This window comes from Antennarius striatus, chromosome 6 (assembly GCF_040054535.1).
Source record: "Antennarius striatus isolate MH-2024 chromosome 6, ASM4005453v1, whole genome shotgun sequence".
Taxonomy (NCBI): Eukaryota; Metazoa; Chordata; class Actinopteri; order Lophiiformes; family Antennariidae; genus Antennarius; species Antennarius striatus.
The window spans coordinates 11,109,443-11,135,161 of NC_090781.1; the positions used below are offsets into that span (position 1 = coordinate 11,109,443).

The 25,719-nt window shown below is 41.6% G+C and overlaps 1 protein-coding gene across 1 annotated transcript in view; it reads right to left on the reverse strand.

Annotated features, from left to right (window-relative positions):
• Positions 1 to 213: 213 nt before the first annotated feature.
• Positions 214 to 25,719, reverse strand: part of dph1 (diphthamide biosynthesis 1) — a 62,515-nt gene continuing 37,009 nt past the window's right edge. The window contains exons 5-12 of the mRNA XM_068317582.1: positions 22,459 to 22,613; positions 18,477 to 18,598; positions 14,899 to 14,967; positions 14,028 to 14,184; positions 9,110 to 9,210; positions 4,160 to 4,238; positions 1,177 to 1,305; positions 214 to 906 (exon numbers count right to left, since the gene is read on the reverse strand). Of these exons, the coding sequence (XP_068173683.1) occupies positions 826 to 906; positions 1,177 to 1,305; positions 4,160 to 4,238; positions 9,110 to 9,210; positions 14,028 to 14,184; positions 14,899 to 14,967; positions 18,477 to 18,598; positions 22,459 to 22,613 (893 nt within the window). The 3' untranslated portion in view covers positions 214 to 825. The remainder of the gene's footprint in view (positions 907 to 1,176; positions 1,306 to 4,159; positions 4,239 to 9,109; positions 9,211 to 14,027; positions 14,185 to 14,898; positions 14,968 to 18,476; positions 18,599 to 22,458; positions 22,614 to 25,719) is intronic.

A 25,719-nucleotide genomic window follows, 5' to 3' on the forward strand; every position in this document is an offset into this window, starting at 1 on the left:
TTTATTTATTTATTGACAGTTCATCAATAAACAATGAGGATGGAGCCGAGTCGTGACTAACGCTACACGCATCTGGAAACTCAATCCGTCGTGCTTTAAAGCAGACTGTTATCAAAACACTCATGAAGAAACCGGGTTAGGATTTATTGCTTCTTTATATTTACCGTTTATTTGATTTACTGTCTGACTACAAAAGAAAGACAGAGAGGGAAGTTCATGTCATAAACCAGGACATTTTTATTCTCTGCATTTCAGTGAAAAGTCACACACTAAACATCAAATCAAGTGCTTCAGACGATATGCTTTTGAAACACAGCATGAAGGGAAACTCATCTGAAGTGTCTGACAATATGAGGCATGACATCCAAGGGCAAGTAAATTGCGATTGACTAAAGCCACCCACAGTAACAGACACCCAATTTGAACACAGAGTCATCAAGGTTATCTTAAGCTTTCTCTGACAATTACAAAAGTCGAGTCTTAATTACAAGATGGCCTACGTGTCTCATCTTTTCAGGAATAATTCTGCTGTAACTTATTCCTCTGATATACGAAACTGAATGCTGCAAATACTCTGAGCTCAGAAAACATGCAGAGGACATGAGGAATAAATTTAGTTTGATCTGCTGTGCTGTAAAATGAGGGATTATTTATGGCTGGTAATCCATTTGAGAGGTGGCCGAGGGCTCCTCTGGATTTAGGTCTGCTCGCTGGTGGACTGTCTGACAAAGTCCCCAATCTCCCACTACTGGTTTGCTCTCCCTTTCGTCCTCAGCAGAGGCAAAGAGGCAGGGGATGATCAGGAATAGAACTGGCCGGGATGCGTCATTCTCCCTGGCAGCCACAGGGAGCGCTCTTGTTCAGCTCGCACTGCCTGGTTGGAAGGGCTGACTCCGAGCCTGGTTTCTGAAGGTGTAAAGTGGAGAAGCATTGAAGCATGTGACTTCAGATTGATCTGGAGTCATGTGGCGATAAACTCCTGATTCTTGATTCTGATTCTGCTGATTCTGTATATATATTTTTTGATTTGACACATGAAAAACAAACCAAAATACATACGGTGCACTTACATAAAAGCGCCACAAGGTGTCAGTGTGGCAACATCATCAAACACATAGAACATTGTGGAATCACCTTGCACTAGCTTTTCTCCCCCTCCTCTCATCCTCTGCTCACCTGTCTGCGGGGGGGCCGTGCAGGTTGGTTATCGGGATGGTTGGGCGCCCATGGGCCCAGGCTCTGATTGGAGTAGAAATCCATGGGGTAGACCTCCTTCCAGTCAGCCTCCTGCAGAGCCACAGCCGCCTGACAGATAGAGACAGACAGACTCTCGTGAGTAACGTAACAATGAAAGATCAACTAACTTCACAACTTGAAAAGCGCAATGCCAGCCCACATGTATGAAGTGTTACGGTACATGACTGTACCGCCCCCCAGGAGTTAATTTGTTGTTTACAGCACGACGAAGAGACAACAAACAAGACAAGTGTCAGAATATTGAGCTTGAATAACAGGCAGAGTTGTCATGTAATCCCTATGCAGCTGCACCGCATGACATAACAGCTGTTAGCAGAGAGCAACAGCATTGGCATGACAGCGCTTTGACATAAGTGCAGACTGCTCCATATGGAAGCAAAGTGTCTGTGAATATTGATTCTGAATGACAGAAGGAGCAGCTGAACGACTGAACAGATGAACAAGAGAATGTGCTGCGTAAAGAGCAAATCAATTGTTTTTTAATTTGTTAATTTATCAAACTATTCCATCATTGTTTGAACTAGCTGGAGGCCAGTTGCTGATTTCAGCTTCCTATAGTCTGGGATACTTGATAGGTACTGTAAATCCAAATAGTCAGTCAGTCAGTCATCTTCAGATTACCACCGTTATATCCGCCGCAGCGGGTCACGGGGAGCCGGAGCCTATCTCGGCGGCATAGCGCGTGAGGCGGGGGACACTCCGGGCACGACGCCAGCGCACCGCGGAGCCACACACAAAGACACACAACCATGCTCACACACACTCATTCCTACGGGCAATTTGGGACAATCAACCTGAAGCATATGCTTTGGGAGGTGGGAGGAAGCCGGAGAACCCGGAGAGAACCCACGCAGACACGGGGAGAGCATGCAAACTCTGCACAGAGCGGGACTCGAACCCAGAACCGCCGTGTTGTGAGGCTAAGTCCAAATAATATCACATTTTAATATCAATATCAAATTATTTATTTATTTTGTATTTTTGTGATAAATCCAAATAATATCACAAAAATACAAAAAAAAAAAAATGATACACAAATATACAATAAAGTCAAAAAGTCAATTTGATCCAGTAGGGAATTTCATAAAATAAAAAACGTGAGAAATGCAGCAGCAAAGTGATGAAATCTCTTTTCTAGCGGGACCTAATTCATCATTGTTACACAGCCTGTGTGCAGTTTATTTTGTGAGCATGGTGTGTACCACCACTGACATACTGGCTGCATCTTCAAAGAGAAAACACTCCCAATGCAATGTGAGTTTTATACTCTGATAAAGGGTAAAATCACCAGCAGATGAGACAGGGATATATCACACATTTATTGTTTTGCTCTTTTTTCAATGTATAATTTTAAAGGTGCCACAGCTGCTGTACTGCGCTCTGCATCTTCAATGGAAGGTAAAACATAACATTCATCTTCATTTGTTTGTGAAAACAAAATAATAACTCAATTTCCTTTCTTTATATCCAGCTATTAAAAGTAAAATATGTTGGTCGGCTGAAATATGAATTGTTTCTGCCAGAACGAACCAATGGTGTACTTGGACAGATCTTTCTTTTTTCCACACACACACCTTTCACGTGACGCTTCATTTTCTCATCACCTCTCATATCTTAGCTTTTACCAACTCCACTACTCCTCTCTCACCAGACGCCTCTCTCTCAGTGGGAGCTAGCTTCTCCTGCTAATCCCTGCTCCGACAGCAGAGCCAAGTGTGTCTTATTGACTATAAATATAACATGAGGCACACTGAAAATAAATGCTGCTATCCCCCCCATCCCACCATCCCACCATCACCACCACCTCACCCCTCCCGCACCCTCCTCCCGTCTCCTTGCTCTCTCCACCCTCCCATCACGCTCCTCTTCCATCTTCATTGTAAATGCCACAGTGAGAAGCACAGTGCACCGAGACATATAAAGCTCATGAGCATTAGATGGGCTGAATTAAGCCTTATCGCAAACGCACACAAACACGCTTATAGACACAGCCGCAAATTATTTAAACACACAGACATCGCTCAGAAACAGCCAGCAGGGAGAGCAAATCCAGCTCCAACACTGACATCTTATAGCGGGGCAAAACTTCAGGCCCCATTACTAGACCTCAGCCAAAAAAACATTTCAAAATGATCATCACTTCTGCCTCTAAGGTGCCATTAGCATTCTTAATGGCCTTACTCTGAAGTCTATGTGCAACAAAAGCGACCCACAAAGATGTGTAGTCAGAGCAAAACAGCAAGCATTTCAAATCACAATCCAATATTCAAGACAAGCAATCCCACCCTCAACCCCCCCCCACCCTCCCCCGCAGCCATTTCCAAAGGATTCAAGTCAGTGGCATATCTGTGAGCAGAATCACCGGATGAATTAATAGTCGACATCAAATGCTAAACAGCAGTCACATAATCACACGGAACTGCCAAACCCATCATAACACAGCTACAGCAGCTGCAGTGCACACAAACAAACACTCGCTCTAAATGGAGCTTTATGGGTTGCCGTCCGATCCATCGCCTTCTCCCTGTGCAAAAAACAAGGCAGCTGCAAAGAAGAGGGGAGGGGGCTGTGTGGACTGTTGCCAGTAGGGGGGGCTACTCTATTTCAGATGTTTTATGTGTGCATGTCTGCGTGCGTGTGCATGTGTGTTGGTGTGCTATATAGGATGGATGGAGTAAGAGAAAGATGTGTGGTACTCCATTGGTAGCACACTAACAGGCCTTGACGAGTCCTACACAATTTACACATAGGCCTTCATTTAATTGAATGGTGTGTGTGTGTGTGTGTGTGTGTGTGTGTATGTGTGTGTGGGTGTACACGCACGTACGAGCCTGCGTGCGCAATGCATGCGCATTCTTTGAAAATTGTGAACGTGTGAAGAGATTTTAAGGTGACCGCTCACCTCGTACGGGGACAGTAGGGGTTTGGAGAAAGCTGTGCCCCAATCAATAGAGAGGCGTGGACAAGCGATCTGGATCCACCTGAGAGAGGGAAAGAAAGGCTCAAATTAAAGGTGCATCCATGAGTGAATGCAAATGTGTGTGTAAAACAGACAGTCAGAAAGGGCAAGAGATCAAGATCCAATTAGACATGCAGGGTGCATCTGCAGCTGAATACTGTGTGTGTGAATACGTGACGCAACGGGTGGTGCATGGAGCCTCCCACCGCCTGATCTACAGCATCTGTTGGGGGAGATCTGTCCTGATTTGCAGCAGCTCTAAGGACAGCCAGGCTAAACTATCTGAATGCATAGCCTGCCGGAGGAGGAGGGGTGGGGTGCGGGCAGACCGGTGGCACTAAGCATCAAAAGAAACATGAAAAAGAGAAAGGTGGTGAAAAGAGAAGAAACAAAGTAAGGGGTGAGGTGAGGCAAGTGTGAATGAAATAGAACCCCCCCCCCCCCCCCAAAAAAAGGAACCAGCTAGGTCTCCACGGAGGTAGCCTACATAGCTGGCAGACAGGGTGGTGAAGACGGGAGGGTAGCTGTGTATGAGAAAGATAGGAGGGGGTGGGGCAGAGCGAAGGACACAGATCGACAACGATAAGCAGACTAAAAACAAGGAGGAAGGCTAAGATGGCACACACAAGAAGAGAGAACAGATGCACGACAGAGGACGGAGACTGGCAGGGAGGAAAGTGTTTACTCTGGAAAACGCATGAACGGGGGATGAGGGAGGATTTGGATGTAAACAGCTGGAGGGGAAATATGCACAATGGGAGAACAGGGAAGGAAAGAAATGGCAGGGGTTAGCCTTCATATATCAATGCAATCCACAGCTCCATCTCCTCCGAGGCAGCAGACACTTGCCTCTCTGGCAGCAGCCTTAATGATGGAGCTCCATCAGATGTATTGACAAATGGAAATTGGGCTTAACTTCTCATAAAAGCCCAGGAGACGATATTAGATTATGGTCAATGCCACTAAGAACACACCTGATTAAGCCTGAACACATAGGTGGGTAAGGAAGCGTGGACGGACTAAAATGTTGTAATCCTGATCTCTTCTTTTTTACCCAACTTTCATACAATTCGCTGAGCTGCAGGATCGATTGTTTCATTGACTTTCAGTCCGCTCTTTCTGTTCCACAAATATTGCAGTCCCTCTGGATGTGGCATTCTCTCCATTTCAAATGACTTTTTTTTTTTTAGTGCTTCCCCAAAAGAGAGGATTTTTATTCATCCTCGTTATTTCCTGAGTCAGGAATGTTTGCACTAAGCACCAGTCTCCTAAGAGTTAGGTTTGCTGAGTCAAGTTGGGGACTGAAGTCTGACCTTTAAGTCATCAGCTGTTATTCCTAACCGGAGCCATTTATGTAGCTAAAGACTGCAAATGTAAGCATTTGTGTGTGCCTGTTTGTGAGCATCGATGTACATAAACGTCTTCTGTATGTGTCCATCTACGTGTGCACTGAGCTGAAAATAACACTGGGAGTAGTTAAAAGAGGGTGATAAATAAGCAGCAAATCCTCTGGAGGGGGGTAACTCTGAGAGAAGGTCTGAGAGGAAAGTAAGACAAAAAGCATGGAAGGGTAGTTAGAACAGATCCCTCCTGAGGACCAGAGGGCATTTTGGCAGAAGGGACTTGTCTAATATTAGCACAGAGACTGACTCAAAGGTACACTTCAGTAAAATCCATGGCGCCGCGCAACAACCAAGAATGAGGTCCAAAGTGTATTTTTAGGGCTCATCCTGCCTCTAGACAGCAAAGGAGATGTTCCCCATTGCGCAGTGCAGTGCAACTAAGAGAGAGCAGAGGAAAAGACAAAGAAGGATGCAGACACACCTGTGTATTGTGTATATAAAGGTAAGGCTGCATGACATTTAGTTATGAAGCGCAGATGTGCTGCGTTACCTGCTGTGGCCCATGACATACTGACACTGGGGATCTCCACCTGCATGGCTTCACTTCAATTACACTAACAGCACTGATATGCCAAACAGCAAAAAAAGTAACCTTTCAGCATTTTCACCCCCCAAAACAAGGAATTTGTTCACCCTGAAGGGCAAAACACAATGGAATTAAAGTACAAATTTAATTTCAGTGAAGTCAGAAATTAAAATTCAAACGGAAAGATAAAAGACTGCGATGCACTGGGTGGCATTTGCAGTCAAGCAGATATGAGTGTGCAGAGTACAGATAAGTGTACAATAGTCGGGAACCTGCTTGGGGACAGCCTAATTACACACTTAAGAGCATATGCTAATGGTGTCTCTCTCTTTATATGATCGAGTATGTGTATCTAATGACAGAGAAAGCCTAGGGCCGGGCTCTTTTAGCGCTGTCTTGGCTAGGGCGGAGTACTAATGCGTCATCAACCATTCCACCATCTCTCTCTGTCTCACACTCTCGTTTTTCTCCTTCAACACAGCTGGATTCACTCATCAAACGCAGTTCCTCGTAACAGTTGAGGAATTTAAGAAAAAAAGAGAGGAACAAATGCTTTTAAAAGCAAATTGTCAAAATATTAGCATTAGATATCCAGAGGAAGTTGTGCAACCTCATTCTGGAACCAGATAATTTTATTCCAAGGACACAAATGTCCTTTGTCCATTTGTGCTGATGTGCATGGATTATAACCTCTATCACAGATGGAGTTAAACGAGAATGACAAAATGAATAAAGTTTAAATGTGTCTAAAAATGCCGAACAAAAGAAAAAGCAATAACATTTTAGAAAACCAATTATGAGATGCACACCTACAGGGCTTCCACATAGAAGTGACATTTTGACAAATTCTACTCAGCATCTTTATGTTCAGATGGTTGAGTGACAAGGTTAAAGAGTAAACATATGTAAATTGTATATGTGTGCTTATATAAAATATAGGTTTATAAATAATACACACACACGCATATATATATATATTTTTTGCTGTAAACCACGTCTTCTACCTACAACAAGACACAGACAAAATAATTTTATGTACACCTTGTTATACAGTTCACACCTGGCAGGGGACAATAAGAGCTTTATCCTTATGAAGGTTATGATCGTGAGTTTTAAGTGAAATTGTTGATGATTTATATTGTAGACAGTCTGGTCTGTCGTTAAACTGTATTGGTTATATAGAGAAAACTTGCAATTATTTACTACAAAGCAGTGAGTTAGATATATAAACTGACAATGGGTGTATCCCCATCAGATTGTTAATGTATATACAGGTCTCAGTTTCATATTTAATTATTTCCTGATTGAAAGCCGATGGTGTGTATTAAGGATTTGTTTGTCCTTCTATCAACCACTCCTCCCTCACACATCACACCTCTCATTACTCCACACTGAGAGGCCAATGTGGGGGAGTGCGAATGTGTGCATCTGTGCCTGTGCAAATGTAATTGGTGTTGCTTCACATCGGCGTGTGCTAACCCGTAGTCTGCATTCACCTCTGTTCCTCTGGTTGGAGGTTAAACAAATCTGAGGAACTGCATTTTCAAGGGTGACCGCTCTATATTTCATTGAAGAAACACAGGAATGATAGTTGCATGTTGTACTATGACTTCATGAGTCAGGGCTCATAATGTATGTGCTGGTTCATACATGTTAAAGACAAAAAAGTCATTATACAAGGAAATGCTGAAAATTCAAAAAATTTTCTACATGGGCAAACAACAAAGAGCTGAAAGCCAGATTAGTCAAGGAAGCTACTGTATGTTCCCGAGCAAACTATAGTGACTCCCGAGCAATGGTTTGCAGAATGCATTTCAACTGAGGTTGATTGCTACTTTAAGGTTAAGGACAGAAGTTGGGAGAGTAGAGCTGCAAAACATATGAGAATTTCCTAGTTTGATAATAGAGTCAGAAAATACATTAGCTACACATTTTATCCTTATTATTTTAACAATAACCACTAAAAGAAACACAAACTGGCATCATGCCATATTATATCCTGAAATGTCATGTGCTGAGGGGTATGTGTATCCCTGTGATGCTGGCTCTGTGCCTTTGGGCCCAATAAAACCTAATTTTTACTTTCTTAAGACCAAAAAAGGAGACTAATGACCTCACCTAATATTTGACCCATTGGCCCATCACCTGCAGCATGGACACTGGGGACCAGAGCAACCAATGTACTAAAGACAACTTAAAGCACTAACTGTCCTGGAAAGGGTTCCATAGGGACTCCGCTGGGGAATTTTAATGTTCATGTCAGCAATGATGGAGAAACCTGGAGGCTGGTTATTAGGAGGAACAACCGGCCTTATGTGAAACTGACCGGTGCTTTGGCGTTGGAGTTCTATGCTCTGACATATGACATCCAGACCAAAAGGATGGGTATGCATACCAATGATATGACTGACATTTTCATACCACAGCATGCTATGATGTTACTGCTACAACTTTACTTGAAGGGTTCATGATGTGAAAGATAAATTAGCTATTGTTTATGGCAGAGACCAAGTGGTGAAAACAAAGTGTTAAAGGAATACATTGAAGATGGATGATCCACACAAAACCTGGAGAAGGGAAACCACAAAATACAGTTCAGCAGCTAAAGTAAAATACAAAATGTCAACATTTAATCTATGTTACAGTCTTAGCCTTAGACCCAACAATGCATCCTGTGTTGTGGTATGACGATAGATGGATGTGGGATTGTCACCAACAGGAAGAGGCAAATAGATATTTTGAAAGTTGAATCCACCTTAAATTAGCCAGAGTCGGCGCTTAAATAAGGTACCTTATTTGTGATTGACATTCATGCATGCAGTAGAACCTTGGATTGATTGTAGCAAGGAGAATATGGCCCTTTGTTTCATCTGCCATCACCAAGCAGTTCATCTGATCTAATGAATAGCTTATGTCCTGATTCAAGAGGACATTGTGTATGTATGAGTACATTTCAATACTCACGCATCGACATCTGAAATCAGATCCAACTTGCTGGGGAAAATTTCAGAGAGCAGCACTCGAGTGAAGGACTTGCCTGCCGACTGAAGCCTTGACTCCAGGTGCTATAAAGAAAAAGAAGTAAAACAGAAGGTCCACTGGAAAGGACTTAAGTTTACACATTAAACAAAGTTCTCTCCAGGGTAAAGAAAATCCACATGTATGAAAGGCAAGCATGATCATATAAATAATTTGCTGCACTACTAAATTAAGGAGGAGAATTTTATTTTTTGAACATTATATATTTATGTATCCATCCATGTTTTGTTTTTATTGTCTGGTGCTTACTGAAGTCTACACAGTGGTGACGGAAGGTTAGTCAGTGAACAGATTACTTTCCTCAGGCATGTCTTTCAATGCCTCCTGGCATTCTCTGGCCAGGAGGGATGTGTAATCCCTCCAGTATATTTTTGGCTTTCTATTGGGTCCACTTATATTTGGCTCAGTCATCCACAGAAATGTCTCTAGATTTGATGTCCAAAGCATCTCAACCGGCTCATTTCAGGACAAACTGAAATGGCACTCAGTCAAGGGCAAACTTATTTCTATTTCAATTCAATAATGCCGTCTCCAAAATCAATCTCATTTCCCTGCTATAATTTACAGTATATTTGAAAACATGCCTAAATCTGGTAGATCCATATTCTTATTTAGATCTACACCAAATTGCACAAAAATTTCCTGACTGTTTTAATTGAGATCCATATATCATTCAAGAAACATTCTGGATCAACACCAAAAAAATAATGTGGTATATTCCAGCCCAGGATAATTCCTGTCTATAAGTTTTAAGGAAATCAGTTCAGTAATTTAATCATTCAACAATCCAACCAACCTCCAAACATGAATGTTCAGCCTAATGTCAGCCTGTGGCTGAGAATCCAGATACATTTCTAACTCCGCTGAACTTTGTTTGGTTCAATAGTTGACTGAGCCTTGTCCATAGCAATGCTAAAAAGTTAGTGTGCTCAGTTGGGGATTTATTAGGTATAATCATGAGATACAGTAAATCATACAGTAATCTTCTTCTTTTCTTTTGGCTTTTCCCTTCAGGGGTCGCCACGGCGAATCAGTTGCCTCCATCTAACCCTGTCTTCTGAATCCTCTTCTCTCACACCAACTACCTTCATGTCCTCTTTCACTACATCCATAAACCTCCTCTTTGGTCTTCCTCTAGGCCTTCTGCCTGGCAGTTCAAAACTCAGCATCCTTCTACCAATATATTCACTATCTCTCCTCTGGACATGTCCAAACCATCTCAGTCTGGCCTCTCTGACTTTATCTCCAAAACCTCTAACATGTGCTGTCCCTCTGATGTACTCATTCCTGATCCTATCAACCTAGTCACTCCCAAAGAGAACCTCAACATCTTCATCTCTGCTACCTCCAGCTCTGTTTCCTGTCTTTTCCTCAGTGACACTGTCTCTCGACCAAACAACATCGCTGGTCTCACCACAGTTTTGTACACCTTTCCTTTCATTTTAGCTGAAACTCTTCTATCACACATCACACCGGACACTTTCCTCCACCCGTTCCATCCTGCCTGTACACGCTTCTTCACCTCTTTTCCACAATCTCCATTGCTCTGGACTGTTGACCATAAGTACTTAAAATCCTCCACCTTCTTGATCTCTTCTCCCTGTAACCTCACTCTTCCACTTGGGTCCCTCTCATTCACACACACGTACTCTGTCTTACTGTGGCTAACCTTCACTCCTCTCCTTTCCAGGACAAACCTCCACCTCTCTAGCTTCTCCTCCACCTGTTCCCTGCTCTCACTGTAGATCACAATGTCATCTGCAAACATCATAGTCCATGGAGATTCCTGTCTAACCTCATCTGTCAGCTTGTCTATCACCATAGCGAACAAAAAAGGGCTCAGAGCTGATCCCTGATGCAGTCCCACCTCCACCTTGAACTCCTCTGTCACACCTACAGCACACCTCACCACTGTCTTACAGTCCTCATACATGTCCTGCACCACTCTAACATACTTCTCTGCCACTCCGGACTTCCTCATACAGTACCACAGTTCCTCTCTGGGCACCCTGTCAGAAGCTATCCCCAGATCTACAAAAACACAATGCAGCTCCCTCTGGCCTTCTCTGTACATCTCTATCAACATCCTCAAAGCAAATACTGCATCTGTAGTACTCTTTTTTGGCATGAAACCATACTGCTGCTCACAGATGTTCACTTCTGCCCTTAGTCTAGCGTCCACTACTCTTTCCCATAACTTCATTTTATGGCTCATCAGCTTTATTCCTCTCTAGTTGCCACAACTCTGCACATCTCCCTTGTTCTTAAAAATGAGCACCAGCACACTTCTCCTCCATTCCCACCTCCCACTGTCAGCTCACACTCCTGGTGACATCATGGTGGGAGCAGGATTTGATCCGCCGATGGCTGGGGCGATCTGTCTACGAGACATCTGCTCACCGCTGAGCCACTGCCGCCCCTTGTTTGGCTTTTGCTACCTCTACCTTCACAGTATGCTGTATCTCCCTGTACTCCTGTCTACTCTCCTCAGTCCTCTAAATGTCCCACTTCTTCTTAGCTAACCTCTTTCTCTGTATACACTCTTGTACCTCCTCACTCCACCACCAAGTCTCCTTATCTACTTTCCTTCCAGATGACACACAAAGTACTCTCCTACCTGTCTCCCTGATCACATTAGCTGTAGTTGTCCAGTCATCTGGAAGCACCTCCTGACCACCCAGAGCCTGTCTTAACTCCCTCCTAAAAGTCATGCAACACTCTGTCTGCCTCATCACCAGAATCATACTACACACCACCATCCTATGCTGTTTGGCTACACTCTCGCCTACCACTACTTTGCAGTCTCTGATCCCCTTCAGATTACATCGTCTACACATGATGTAGTCTACCTGTGTGCTCCTACCTCCACTCTTATGGGTCACCCTATGTTCCTGCCTCTTCTGGAAGAAAGTATTCACTATAGCTATTTCCATCCTTTTTGCAAAGTCAACCACCATCTGTCCTTCTGCATTCCTCTCCTGGATACCAAACCTGCCCATCACCTCCTCATCACCTCCGTTTCCTGTACAAACATGTCCATTGAAGTCTGCACCAATGACAACTTTCTCACTTCTAGGTATGCTCTGCATCAATTCATCAAAGTACAACCAGAATTTCTCCTTCTCCTCCAGCTCATATCTTACCTGTGGAGCATACTCCTCCACAGCAACTCCTCCTTCAAGATAACTCCTACTCCATTTCTCTTCTTATCTGCACAATGATAGAACATCTTGAACCCTGCTCCTAAACTTCTAGCTGTGTTACTTTTCCACCTGGTCTCCTGGACACACAGTATGTCTACCTTCCTCCTCTGCATCATTTCAACCAACTCTCTACCTTTTCCTGTCATAGTCCCAACATTCAATGTCGCTACTCTCAATCCTATACTCTTGGTGTTCCTCTTCTCCCTCTTCATACGAACACACTTTCCTCCTCTTCTTCTTTGACCAATATATCGACCAGTATATCATACAGTAATATTTCGACCAGTATATCGACCAGTATATCATATAGTAATAATTGTAATTATTTGTTCTTATAGCATCCACAAGCACAAAAATTTGTACAACATATATGTCAGACTGAACTCAATTTGGTATAGATATTAATTTGAATAGAAATGATACTTGACCAATAATGATTTGGATCTCCAGTAAAATCAAATGCTTCATTCGTTTGGCCGTCCTCAATCTACAAATAATGTGCAAAATTCTGGGTAACTTTCCTGTAAGTGGACAGGTAGTAGTGAGAAAACAAACTCCTCAGGACAGATAATTTAAGTGTTTATCCAGTTAAAGCAATGTGGTTCTCTTGCTGACTCTATCTTTGAAGCTTTGGGTTTTGGTGCTTAGTCTGAAATATTGCTGAAAAACGCAGAAAACTGGACTAAATAAAAATAAAAAAGAACACATCACCAGAATTTCTTTAGGACAAAGATATGAGTGTCATTTCAGTGACCTGCTGCCATCACAGAGATTTCTGCTCCATTACTTGAGAAGTATTCTGACCTGTGACAGGTACTTCCAGGAGAGTTAAGGGATGTTTTTATTCATGTCCCACTTTGTAATACATGTCTGCTTGATACCATGAAATTATGGATTCAGATTCAAGTGGAGGGTCAACACATTCTACCATATAACAATGTAAACTAATGAGCTAAAATTCCTTCCTTCGAAAGGGAAGTTTATCAAGAAAGACAACATGTGAAGCCAAAGAGGATCAACACAGCAAGATGTAACAGGTAGCTGAGGGACAAAAGAGGCAGCAGTAACCAGGGACAGCTTCCCAGTCCTACAATTAACATGTCCAAAAAGAGTTGTGGTCAAGCTAATGTGGTAATAGTTCACACTTGCAACAAATGAGTTTCTCACTGGTGTTTCTGCCCTTAATGGACCAGTTTCTCGGGATTAGTATAATTCGTATTTTTCATTTAGTTTGGCAATTCGCTGAATAGCGACATTAGTATCAATAATTCAATTCACTGAAATTGGGCTGTGCAAAAAAAGCCAAAATCAATTGCAGAAATGGGTTGACTGAGGAAAAGAAAGGCTTCTTCTGTACTGCAATTTTTTGGGTTTGATTAACTAACACTTTCATTGCAAAATTGATAAAACAAAATGAAAATTTTACAATCCTAGCAGCAATACTCTTTATTAGCGATCATTGAGAACTACAGCGGACTCATGGATGGGACTTTCTGTAGCTATATGATGTCACCATCCTAAATATTCAACAAGTTCCCATTGTCCAATCAGTTCATGACAGAAAATCTCTGTTCAGACCAACCTTCAATGATGAACATGGTATTACATTGTAAACTGTTTAAATGAGGATACCGACCCACCTCTAGGACTTTTGGGCTGCCTTGTCGGCCAAGAGTGCCCAAAATCAGGCCCCATTTCTTGGCTAATCGAGCCTTGTCAATAGCCTGCAGTCTTAAGGCACGCATAGCCTTGTGGTCATAGTACTCCCTGGTGAACACCTTACTGTAGGGGTCGTATCTATGAACAAATGGAAAGAACAGGAAAGACAGACAGATTTACAAACATAAGCAAACACTAATGTTTACGTGTCCAGTTCAAAGATGAAATATAGTAGACATGTGAACAATAGGGAAAGACGATAAAGATGAAAAAAAAATCCAACCAGAAAAACCCATCAAGTATGAAAGGAGTTAGCATATTTAGGACAAACTGAGGTATTTCTGAGCGAATGATCTTTTCTCCTGTACAAGAGGCTCACTTGAGATTAGAATCTTGTTTAGGAGAGAGATCTGTGAGCTGTGCAACAGTGCATGCCTTTAATGACACAATTTTATCTTGCATACTATCCAGACCTCATTAACACCCAACTCCATCCTCACAAAGTGTTATCATGTCACTGAAATAAGGCGGGTGCAAGGGAGTCTTTGATTTGAAAGGCGTTTAGCGACACCATTTCTAACAACAAAACATTCTTTTGAGTATCTAACAGATGTTAGCCCATCCAAGTAATTACTTAACTGATTGATTGATCTATTAAAAAAATAATACATTTCTTTTTCTCCCAGGTTTGACATATTTAAAGTCACTTTATTACATATTTAAAAATTTTCTCCAATTTTTTGTGATTATTAAAGGTAAAATATTAATTGACAACAATCTGAAATTTATACATTGCATTAATATAGAAATTACAAAAAAAATGAAAACATATATGACATGTGGATACAATACCTGTAGGCAGGGATATCTGGGTTTGCTATCATGATTGACTCCAGGTGAAATCTTCCATCTCCCAGATAACTATAGAAAAAATACTAATCAATATTGGAAGCAGATAAAAGAATAATGAAAAAAAGGATATAACTTCTAGACAATCAAAGGATATTGTGTAAATAGTACCACACTAACAGCAATAGCAATAAATATTGGCCTCCGATCCTATTCTTATCCTCTTCTATTTCCTTCTATCTTCTCCAGTAGATTTAACTCTTGCTCTATTTTAAAACCATTCCACCCTGAAGCCTTTCACCAGATGACCAAAATTTTTTTATATTTTTTTTTAATGCAGAGTACCTGAGGCTTGAGAAGACAGTCTGTCCATCTACACTGTTCTACAATGTGATCCCAACAAGTGAAGCATCCTGCTTACAGAATGAAAGGTCCTCTAATTAACCCTTGGTCTGGTGCTGGTATTCAGTGGAGCCCAACTAGCAGTAGAGTTCAAAATCATGCACAAAGAAGCATGTAGGTGCCTGAAAATACAAGCGGCAGCAACGCTCTTATATAAACCACCCTCTCAGGGCCAGTCTGAGGATAGCACTGCTATTAGTGTGAGAGGTTTCAGGTCAGAACTCCTAATTACTGCACAGTCTCAGTATGCCAGGAGACAGGATATACAATTACACCCACCCACTGGTCAGCCTTTAGAGCAGCTTGGGGTTCGATATGGGTGGACTGCCTTGCAGACTACCTGAGACTTTCCTTGTCAAGACTATATTTTTAAATTTGTGTTTGGTTGTTTACCACACATGTTCATGTCACTGTGCGAGTCCTATGACAAACACCAAATGAGAAACACACCTCTGTTGGTCACTTTCTCTTCATTCAGCTTTCTCACATGATCATGTTTCACCATTTAAAAACCTTTCACCCTCAAACAGCAGCTGTCGTCATTTGTTCGTGGCTTTATGAAGCTCATGTTCCTGTCTGTCCCTGCAGAAATGAAACATTCTCTACTGTTCTTTGTGACAGCACAATCCAGATGATTGCAATGCTATGTCCTTTCTAAAGCTACGAGATGGCCCCTCAAGGACGTCAGTTCTCATTCTATATGATGCAGAAGCAGCTCAAAGCTGAGGTAACGTTCAGCTACAAACAACATTTTAGAATTGCTGACTCCTTGCTGTACAATAACACAAGGTCGACTATAAAATTTTTGCATGTGTAATATAAATTTGTGAAAGGTAATGGAAAAACAGGAGCTGGTAGAAAGAGCTTGTTTTATTTCTGTTGTTGTTTGAACTTGTGGATAATCCACAGTATGATGACAATTTGAGTTAAATAATAGCTACTAATCCAACAAACAAGATCACACTTCTTTGCACGACATTCCAAAGGGTTTACAGGATGTTTTGGTTCTTGCTATCGTGCCATAGAGGCAGGAAAATTCAGTGCAATTCTGACGACATCTGAGCTTAGAGTATTGAATGACTGTTTGAGAAAGAGAAAATCACAGTGAGAGAATGAGAGACAGACAAGAGAGAGACAGAGACAGAGACAGAGGAGGGGTGAAGAGAAGAATTGATTCTCTCTCCAATCTCATCCCTACACAATTTAACTCACACATCAAAGACAAGGCACATTGGATTAGCAGGTGAAGCATACCCTAACCCTTCTACTTCTTTCACATGCAGAAAGCTCTGACTACACACCCTAACAGACACACCTTTCACTCCCAGAGGGACTGGATTATGCATATACCAAGCTTGACCTTATGTAGCTATTTAAATCTTATGCGATGAGAGGTTTTAATCTCATGGACTAACACTAGATGTGGGCAGATCACACATAACCGGGTGATGCACCGAGACATTATTATACCTGGGGAATTAATTTAATTCACTAGATATCACAAAGCATCGGATTTACTCAAGTACAGAACTACATGAGATGTATAGCAGGGCTTTTCTAGAATATATGAGGGCGAGGTGCAGAGCTTTAAAAAGTGTGAAAATGGAGCATTCCAAGGCGACCTAGGGGAGAAATTGTTTCCTCTTGTATTCTTTGCCTGATCGATCCCCTGCATGGTCCTGATCTCGCTTTCAGTATCATCTTTATCAGCTCTGTGACAGCAGAAAAACTTAATCTTCTTTAACCCCAGAGAATCCCTGGCTTTCTTTGTGCCGCATGTGAAAAGGACATGAGACTGTGACACTTGGACTACAAGTCAGTTGATTCTGTACATAAGCTTTATGGAAACTCATAACACGGCACCAAAGACCAATGAACAGAACTCTCTCTTTCTCTCTCTCTCTCGCTCTCTCCATACATACATACATACATACATACACACAAACACACACACACACACACACACACACACACACACACACACACACACACACACACACACACACACACACACACACATATATATAGAGAGAGTATTTCTTAGCACATTCTTGCATCAACACATGCGGCTTCATCTCATCGCAGATTTTTAGTAGTTACATGATACTGTACGCGCATTCTATTGGCTGACAGCATCCACAAGTGTGCTGTCAGAAGTCTCAGAATGCGTTCCAGGAACCACACATGATTAAAAAATTCCGCGACAGAATGATAAACTATTTATTCTATTATTTACAGTAATTTAAATGTTTATGAACCCTCCCCATACTGATATTAAAACATCTCCTATCTGTATTGCCTTTTCCCACACTCTTATCGACTGTTTAAAGCACCTTTGTGTCTCACGTAAGTCCGAGACTCACGGAACATAGCGCACTTCCAGATGCCGTCAGCCAATTGAATGCGCGTACGGTACACGTGGCTGCCTACCAAAAATCCGTGATCAGGTGAAGTCACTAGCGTTGATGCGTGAGGAAGCACTGTATATATATCTCAGATGTTTCAGACTATATTATTTAAGAATTTATTATACATTGATTGAATTACATATACATATATAATGAGGAATATGTTGACATTTACACAGAGGACTGTTGTGTACATTAGTATAAAGTATGGCATCTATGGCTTGGCTGACATTTTGTTCAGAGTGCCAAAAGAAAAGAGCGCAGCATTCCTGTTACCTGGTTTAGAAAAACCCCTGTATAGACACAAAGTCGCTGTGGGGGGGGGGGGGGAGTGTTGTTTGTTGCCAGATCTGTTAATTTGCCAGTGCACCCTCCTGCCTGCAGTATGACGAAGAGCAAGAATGTGAATCACTTTGACGGGTCTCACATGCACAGTGTTTATGACGTCTGGCATGCAGCTGCCTACCGGAGTCATATTATTATTTCCAATTAAGACAAATGGAACAGAGATGTCTTTACACAGACAGACAGATATGGCTTGACATGCCTCCTTGTCACAGTATTGTCACTGATGTAATATTGCACTAATTATTCCTCACGTCACATGGGTGATCTTTGTGGTGGCAGGCCTAATTATGGCAGCGAGAGGTCTAGATGAGTCAAAGCTGGATATCTTTGGTTGTCTGGATATCTCTACTAACGAACAAGAAGGGAGGACAGGACTAGGGCTGAAACTATGAGAAAGAAGACAGGAGGAAAGAGTGTTCTTACATTATTGCATTGACGTGGTGTTCCAAGTGAGGGGAGGTACAGCCTAAAATTTCTCCTGGTGACAGAGGTCGACATTGTGGGACCAGCACATCGTAATCTGGCTTCAGGGCTGTACTTACAGCCTGCAGCATGGAGGTGGGGAGAGATATATGGGTAGTCAGACGATTTGATGTTTTGAAGCTCACCTTGAACACTTTTTTTTTGTTTGTTTCAGAGAAGCCTTAGGTTGGAAAGCGCTCTTCAAAAAGAGACATCCAATATCGTTCAGGACTTGTACACGTCAATAGGGCTTTACACGTCAAGAGGCCCTGTGCTCACATCCACAAAGAGTTGATGGACACATTTCTCTTCTTCTTATGTTGTTAAACAGCAGATCAAACTCGACCTTAAGGAAAAAAAGTATATATACACACACACACACACACACACATATATACATATACAGTATATATATATATGTATACAATGAATTTTTCTGTATACATAGAGAAATTCTTAGCATTTCTTTATTCTAATGAATAGAAAAATTCATGAGACTTTTTCTATTCTAATGAATAGAAAAAACATAGGAAATAGTGCAGAATTCTGAATAAACAGGTCAACGATCCTTAAGGCTGAAAAGAAAGGGAATCATCAAATAAAGTATAACTAAAAAAAATACTGAATATGAGCATAAATACAGGCTCTTCATGACATGGAAAGGGAGATTAATGAAGAATTCAACCTCCGTGATTCATGTATTCATATTACATCTTGTTTTACCTTTTCATAAAGGACAGCTAACAAGAAAGGTTCAGGAAATGTATATAACTGACACAGAAAACTAGAATAAGTATGTACATAAAGAGAAAAAAAGTCAAGGTAAAATGAAAAAGATTGATGATCCAAACAAGGCAATGTGTATGAATTTCTGATTCAGCAAAGTACAGAGAAAAAGTGTCCACATGACAATACGTGGCTATTGCACCGTTAATATCACTGCATGAACAAAGTAAGTATTTTCTGGCAAGCGCATTCCGAAAACACGTTTTCAACCCATATTCATTTGAGTGAAGTAAGAAGATGAGACATGAAATCAATACAAACGAGAGGAAAAATAAGCCTGTTCTTCTGCCTGGTTTAAGACTAATTTAAGGCAGTCCACAGGGAGTAGGGGTGAACTCCCTGCTTCTCCTGCCTTTACTGTGTGACCCAACAAGCCCACACAATATAAGGAGCCAAAGCGGGGCTCATATGAATTCAACATGCAAGAACAAACACACACACACACACACACACACACACACACACACACACACACACACACACACACACACACACACACACACACACACACACACACACACACACACACACACACACACACACACACACACACACACACACACACACACACACACACACACACACACACACACACACACACAGACACTAAAACATCTTCTTCTTTTCCTTTTGGCTTTTCCATTCAGGGGTCGCCACAGCAAATCAGTTGCCTCCATCTAACCTTGTCTTCTGCATCCTCTACTCCCACACCAACTACCTTCATGTCCTCTTTCACTACATCCATAAACCTCCTCTTTGGTCTTCCTCTAGGCCTCCTGCCTGGCAGTTCAAAACTCAGCGTCCTTCTACCAATATATTCACTATCTCTCCTCTGGACATGTCCAAACCATCTCAGTCTGGCCTCTCTGACTTTATCTCCAAAACCTCTAACATGTGCTGTCCCTCTGATGTACTCATTCCTGATCCTATCCAACCTAGTCACTCCCAAAGAGAACCTCAACATCTTCATCTCTGCTACCTCCAGTCTTTTCCTCAGTGACACTGTCTCTAGACCAAACAACATCGCTGGTCTCACCACAGTTTTGTACACCTTTCCTTTCATTTTAGCTGAAACTCTTCTATCACACATCACACCTGACACTTTTCTCCACCCGTTCCATCCTGCCTGTACATGCTTCTTCACCTCTTTTCCACACACTCCATTGCTCTGGACTATTGACCATAAGTACTTAAAATCCTCCACCTTCTTGATCTCTTCTCCCTGTAACCTCACTCTTCCACTTGGGTCCCTCTCATTCACACACATGTACTCTGTCTTACTGTGGCTAACCTTCATTCCTCTCCTTTCCAGGACAAACCTCCACCTCTCTAGCTTCTCCTCCACCTGTTCCCTGCTCTCACTGCAGATCACAATGTCATCTGCAAACATCATAGTCCATGGAGATTCCTGTCGAACCTCATCTGTCCGCCTGTCCATCACCATAGCGAACAAGAAGGGGCGCAGAGCAGATCCCTGATACAGTCCCACCTCCACCTCAAACTCCTCCGTCATACCTACAGCACACCTCACCATTGCCTTACAGTCCTCATACATGTCCTGCACCGCTCTAACATACTTCTCTGCCACTCCAGACTTCCTCATACAATACCACAGTTCCTCTCTGGGCACCCTGTCATAAGCTTTCTCCAGGTCTACAAAAACACAATGCTCTGTACATCTCTATCAACATCCTCAAAGCAAATACTACATCTGTAGTACTCTTTTTGGCATGAAACCATACTGCTGCTCACAGATGCTCACTTCTGCCCTTAGTCTAGCTTCCACTACTCTTTCCCATAACTTCATTGTATGGCTCATCAGCTTTATTCCTCTGTAGTTGCCACAACTCTGCACATCTCCCTTGTTCTTAAAAATGGGCACCAGCACACTTCTCCTCCATTCCTCAGGCATCTTCTCACTATCTAAGATCCTGTTGAACAACCCACTCAAAAACTCTACTACCACCTTTGGCACTTCCAAACCTCTATAGGTATATCATCAGGACCGACTGCCTTTCCACTCTTCATCCTCTTCAATGTCCTCCTCACTTCATCCTGGCTAATCCTTGCTACAGTCACCTCTTTTAGTCTTTGTTCTCTCTCACTTTCCACGTTCATCAACTCTTCAAAGTACTCTTTCCATCTTCCCATCACACTACTGGCACCTGTCAATAGACTTCCATCCCTATCCTTAATCACCCTAACCTGCTGCACGTCTTTCCCATCGCTGTCTCTCTGTCTTGCCAGCCTGTATAGATCAGTCTCTCCCTCCTTACTGTCCAGCCTAGCATACAAGTCATCATAAGCCCCTTGTTTGGCCTTTGCTACCTCTACCTTCATGGTATGCTGCATCTCCCTGTACTCCTGTCTACTCTTTTCAGTCCTCTCAATGTCCCACTTTTTAGCTAACCTCATTCTCTGTATACACTCCTGTACCTCCTCATTCCACCACCAAGTCTCCTTATCTACTTTCCTTCCAGATGACACACCAAGTACTCTCCTACCTGTCTCCCTGATCACATTAGCTGTAGTTGTCCAGTCTCCCTGGTCACATTAGCTGAAGTTGTCCATTAGCTCTAGTTGTCCAAAATTTAGCTGTAGTTGTCCAGACACTCAAACATATCAAGACACTCAAACATATCAACATGAAATATGGCCCTCATGGGCAGAGAATGGTTTAAAAATACTATCGATTATATCAGAAAGGGGAGGTGTTGGTAGAACATGGTAAATGACAGCAGCAAAGCCAATGACGGAACAGAGAGGAAGCTGTTTTGCAGAATAATAAATTAAAGCTAAATAATACAGCTGCTGCTGCTGCTGCTTATGTGAGGAGAAATGATGAGCGTGATGTTAAACAGCAAGGCCTCCTGAGTTCATTCCCTCTTTCAAATCCAAAATAGCTGCAGCAAGGTTTCTCAAACCCACACTTGAACAGAACTTATGTGTGGACTGTGAGTTTGCTTGTAAAAGCCAGGAAACAATGAGATATACAGTACGAATGCACACACAGTTGTGAGTTTTTCTACAATATACAGACAAAAAATGTTGGTTGGAAAAGAAAATGTGCAACATTAAAGGAGATTAATCTGGTAAAGGTACAATAGTATGCATGCAAATGTACACCCAAATCAGACAGACCCTGAGCTTATTTTACCTGCAGTGTGGACACAAACTGAATAGTACTGACGAGAGCCAGAGACTGTCCAGTAGGGAAGTTGAACTTGACTGTGTCCAGAAAGTGTGCATTGTCCATTTGGATGTCTACAAACACATACAGCATCTTAATTCCTGCAGTGGAGTCTACGGGGACTGCAGAGAGACAAAGACAAAGGGAAGAGACAGATGAATAATTCAATCTGTTATGTCAGATATGTCTGTGCTACACTATTGATGGGGGCTGAAACATTAACACACAGTACATGTTCAGTGATGCAGTGATATGGGAACGCAGGGCATGCGCCTATATAGCTCGCATGTAATATAACTGAACCTTGTTCAGTGTAAATCTCCGGCACATGCAAGAACTGATGCCAAAACCTCCATTATTTAGGAAAGGGGAAGGGATATGTGCAATTACAATTAACGCCATTAATTTCACAGGCCATTTATTGTGCAGCCAGCCCACGGAGAGGTAGCTGGAGTTCCAGGTTATATGATGAAAAAAAAAAATCTAAGAGAGTTTAAGAAAACCAAGGGAATGGGAACGATTAAGGAAGTGTAATCATCATTTGTGTTGATCATCCTTTTGTAACATTTGATTGTCAAAGCGAGAGCAAAGGGGCTTCTTTGTTATGATTAGGCAAATGGCCCATTATGGTAGAAAGGTTCTATGAGCTAGTGCTGCTCACTTGATGGCCTAGATTAAAGCAAATGGAAGAGAGAGAGGCACTAGCAGTGTAGGGAGGGGTGGGCTGAAAGAGCCTGAAGATCTGTTAGATACACTTCTTTTCAAAGAATTAAGGGATTGAGAAATTCTTTTGAAAGCAGGCTGGGAAATTCAATATTGGGGATGGGGGTGATTTAATAATGTTCTATTTAAATTCTAGGACATGGAAGAGAGAAGTGGAAAAAGTAATTGGATACTCCGTATGTCAGTTGAGAGGGAGGAAAAAGGAGATGGAAGTAGATTTGGAAACATGTTGAGTAGGAAACCAAGGAGTTAAAATTATCCTGAGGCTAGTAGGGACAGCAGGAGTTAAAAACAAACAAACATGCAGACAGTGGCTAACAGCTGTCTGTTGCTTGTTTATGGGGATTCCCAAAACATAAAAGAGCAAATAAAAGTGACATTGATCTTTCTTTACATAACAGTCTAAATACGCTGGGGCGTTGCAGTTAAAGACACAGTCAATGAGATGGACAGAATGCACTTCACCCATCAATTGTTTTACTCATCTGTTTAATACAGCAATAGCACTACCCAGCATAGACCATTCTGGTTTGTGAGTACAGAAATAATTTGGTAGCAATAACATGATCAAAGTAGAAATACGGAAAATGTGAAAGTGTAAGGTCTACATAAACAAAGCAAGGCATGAGTTGGAACAGGGAGCGTTTTTGTATTTCTAATAATGGGGATTTATAATAAGTAGGTAATTCAATCAAACATAGGACAGACAATGAAGTTGGCCAGCGCTGTTTTATGGGTGAGTGGAAGATGAAGATGGTTTCATTCAGCGCTGATGAAGCTGCAATGTGTTGGAGTTGACAATGAGTTGTTTATAGATGGCATGTACCACATGCAATGTATGAGCATTTGCAAAGTTACAAGGCCAAGGTAATGAGAGTTATTCCCTCCTCCAGATAGCACCACTTCTGAACCGCCGGAAAAGCTTCTCCTCAATATCAAAATGTAACACATCGCCTCCAGACCAGCTGTTTGAGTGCAAGAATCTGCACAAAACTCTTTAGCTACTCAAATCTGAGGAACTCAAGACAATGAGTAAATTTAGTTATGATCGAAATGTGTATGCAAACATTCCCACAAAAAGTGGAAGACTAAGACAATGTGCAAGTTTTACAGTAATTCTTGACTTCTTGTGAAACTATGAACTCAGTGATGTGTGAATACAACATGGGCTAAAAGCCGTAGAATCAATCAGGACCTGGTCATAAGAAGGACTGGGGGGAAACAGAACTAGTTTAAAGAGAGGGTTCAATATGGCACCGCAGCAGCTGACGCTTGGAACACTAAAGCCTGAAAATCCCCTGTTGTAAATGCCAAGAAAAAAAAAAGAAAGTCCAATTTAAAGAGGACTTTGCAGGGGTTTTTTTTTCAATAAATTTGTTTTGAACATGATTTGTAAACAACTTGAAGAGTTGCTGCCTTTTTTTACATTTAACAGAACATAAGGCAGAAGTGCAGCGGAAATGCTTTAAGTATTGTATTTATTAAAAGATACAGGGAAGTTCCTAATATAGAGAATTACTGTGCATTATCATGTGAACTCAGCCCACCAGGACATCAAGCATACTGTTTCCTAACAGCTTCTTCCATAACAGCTTCTTCTGTTAGAGAAAAAGATATACAGTAGCTGTCACCTTGGTGCCTATTATGTTCAGCATTTAGGTTCATGCCTTTTCAAGTCTGCTATACATGTGATTTAAATTACATGAAAGACGTGTTAATTTTATGAACTTTGTGTGAGTGCAGTCAGGAAAGGCTAACTCAAAACCCATTGACTAACATTATGTAGCATAAATTACAGTCTTTGAAATACAATGAAAAATTTAGGCAAATATTAACAGCATGACATGACCAAAACAATGGGATTACAGCCAAGAGTTGCTTTATTTAATTTAACATTTTTCCTATATAGTTTCTGAAATTTGTACCATATTTGTTTTGTTTTTAGCACAGGATTACTTTAAAGCAATGCACGACTAACAATTAGAGGTGTGTAAATCTTTCATTTGAATATGTGATATTCCTGTAACTTTATCAACCTTTTGATAAAGTTAAAGGAATTTATTAAAAATTTTTTCGAAGGATACTTCTCAATATTTCCACTTATCTGGAAGCCACTAAAATCAATCTATCATTATCTACATGTTAATTATGACATCGCATGACTCTGTGTTGAAAGGCCTCCCACTGCAGTTGCCTATGCATGTCCTGATTAGTTTCTGATAGCCGTCTAAAAGCTTTTGTATTCATTTGCTAATGTTTATTTATCACGCTGGGATTTTAAAAGCTAATCTAATACAGGGGGACACGGCTTTCATCAATTTCTATGATTGCCTTCATGTCTGTGTAAGCAGTGACATTGGTTGGCATGTAAATGTATCATAAATCAAAGAACAAGCAGGCAGCAATTAATTAATACGCGTGAAACCATTTTGAGAGAAATATTCAGCCTCAGCGTTGCAGCACAAGCAAAGAAGCAGGCGTGGGAGAGTATAGTGCAGCAGATTA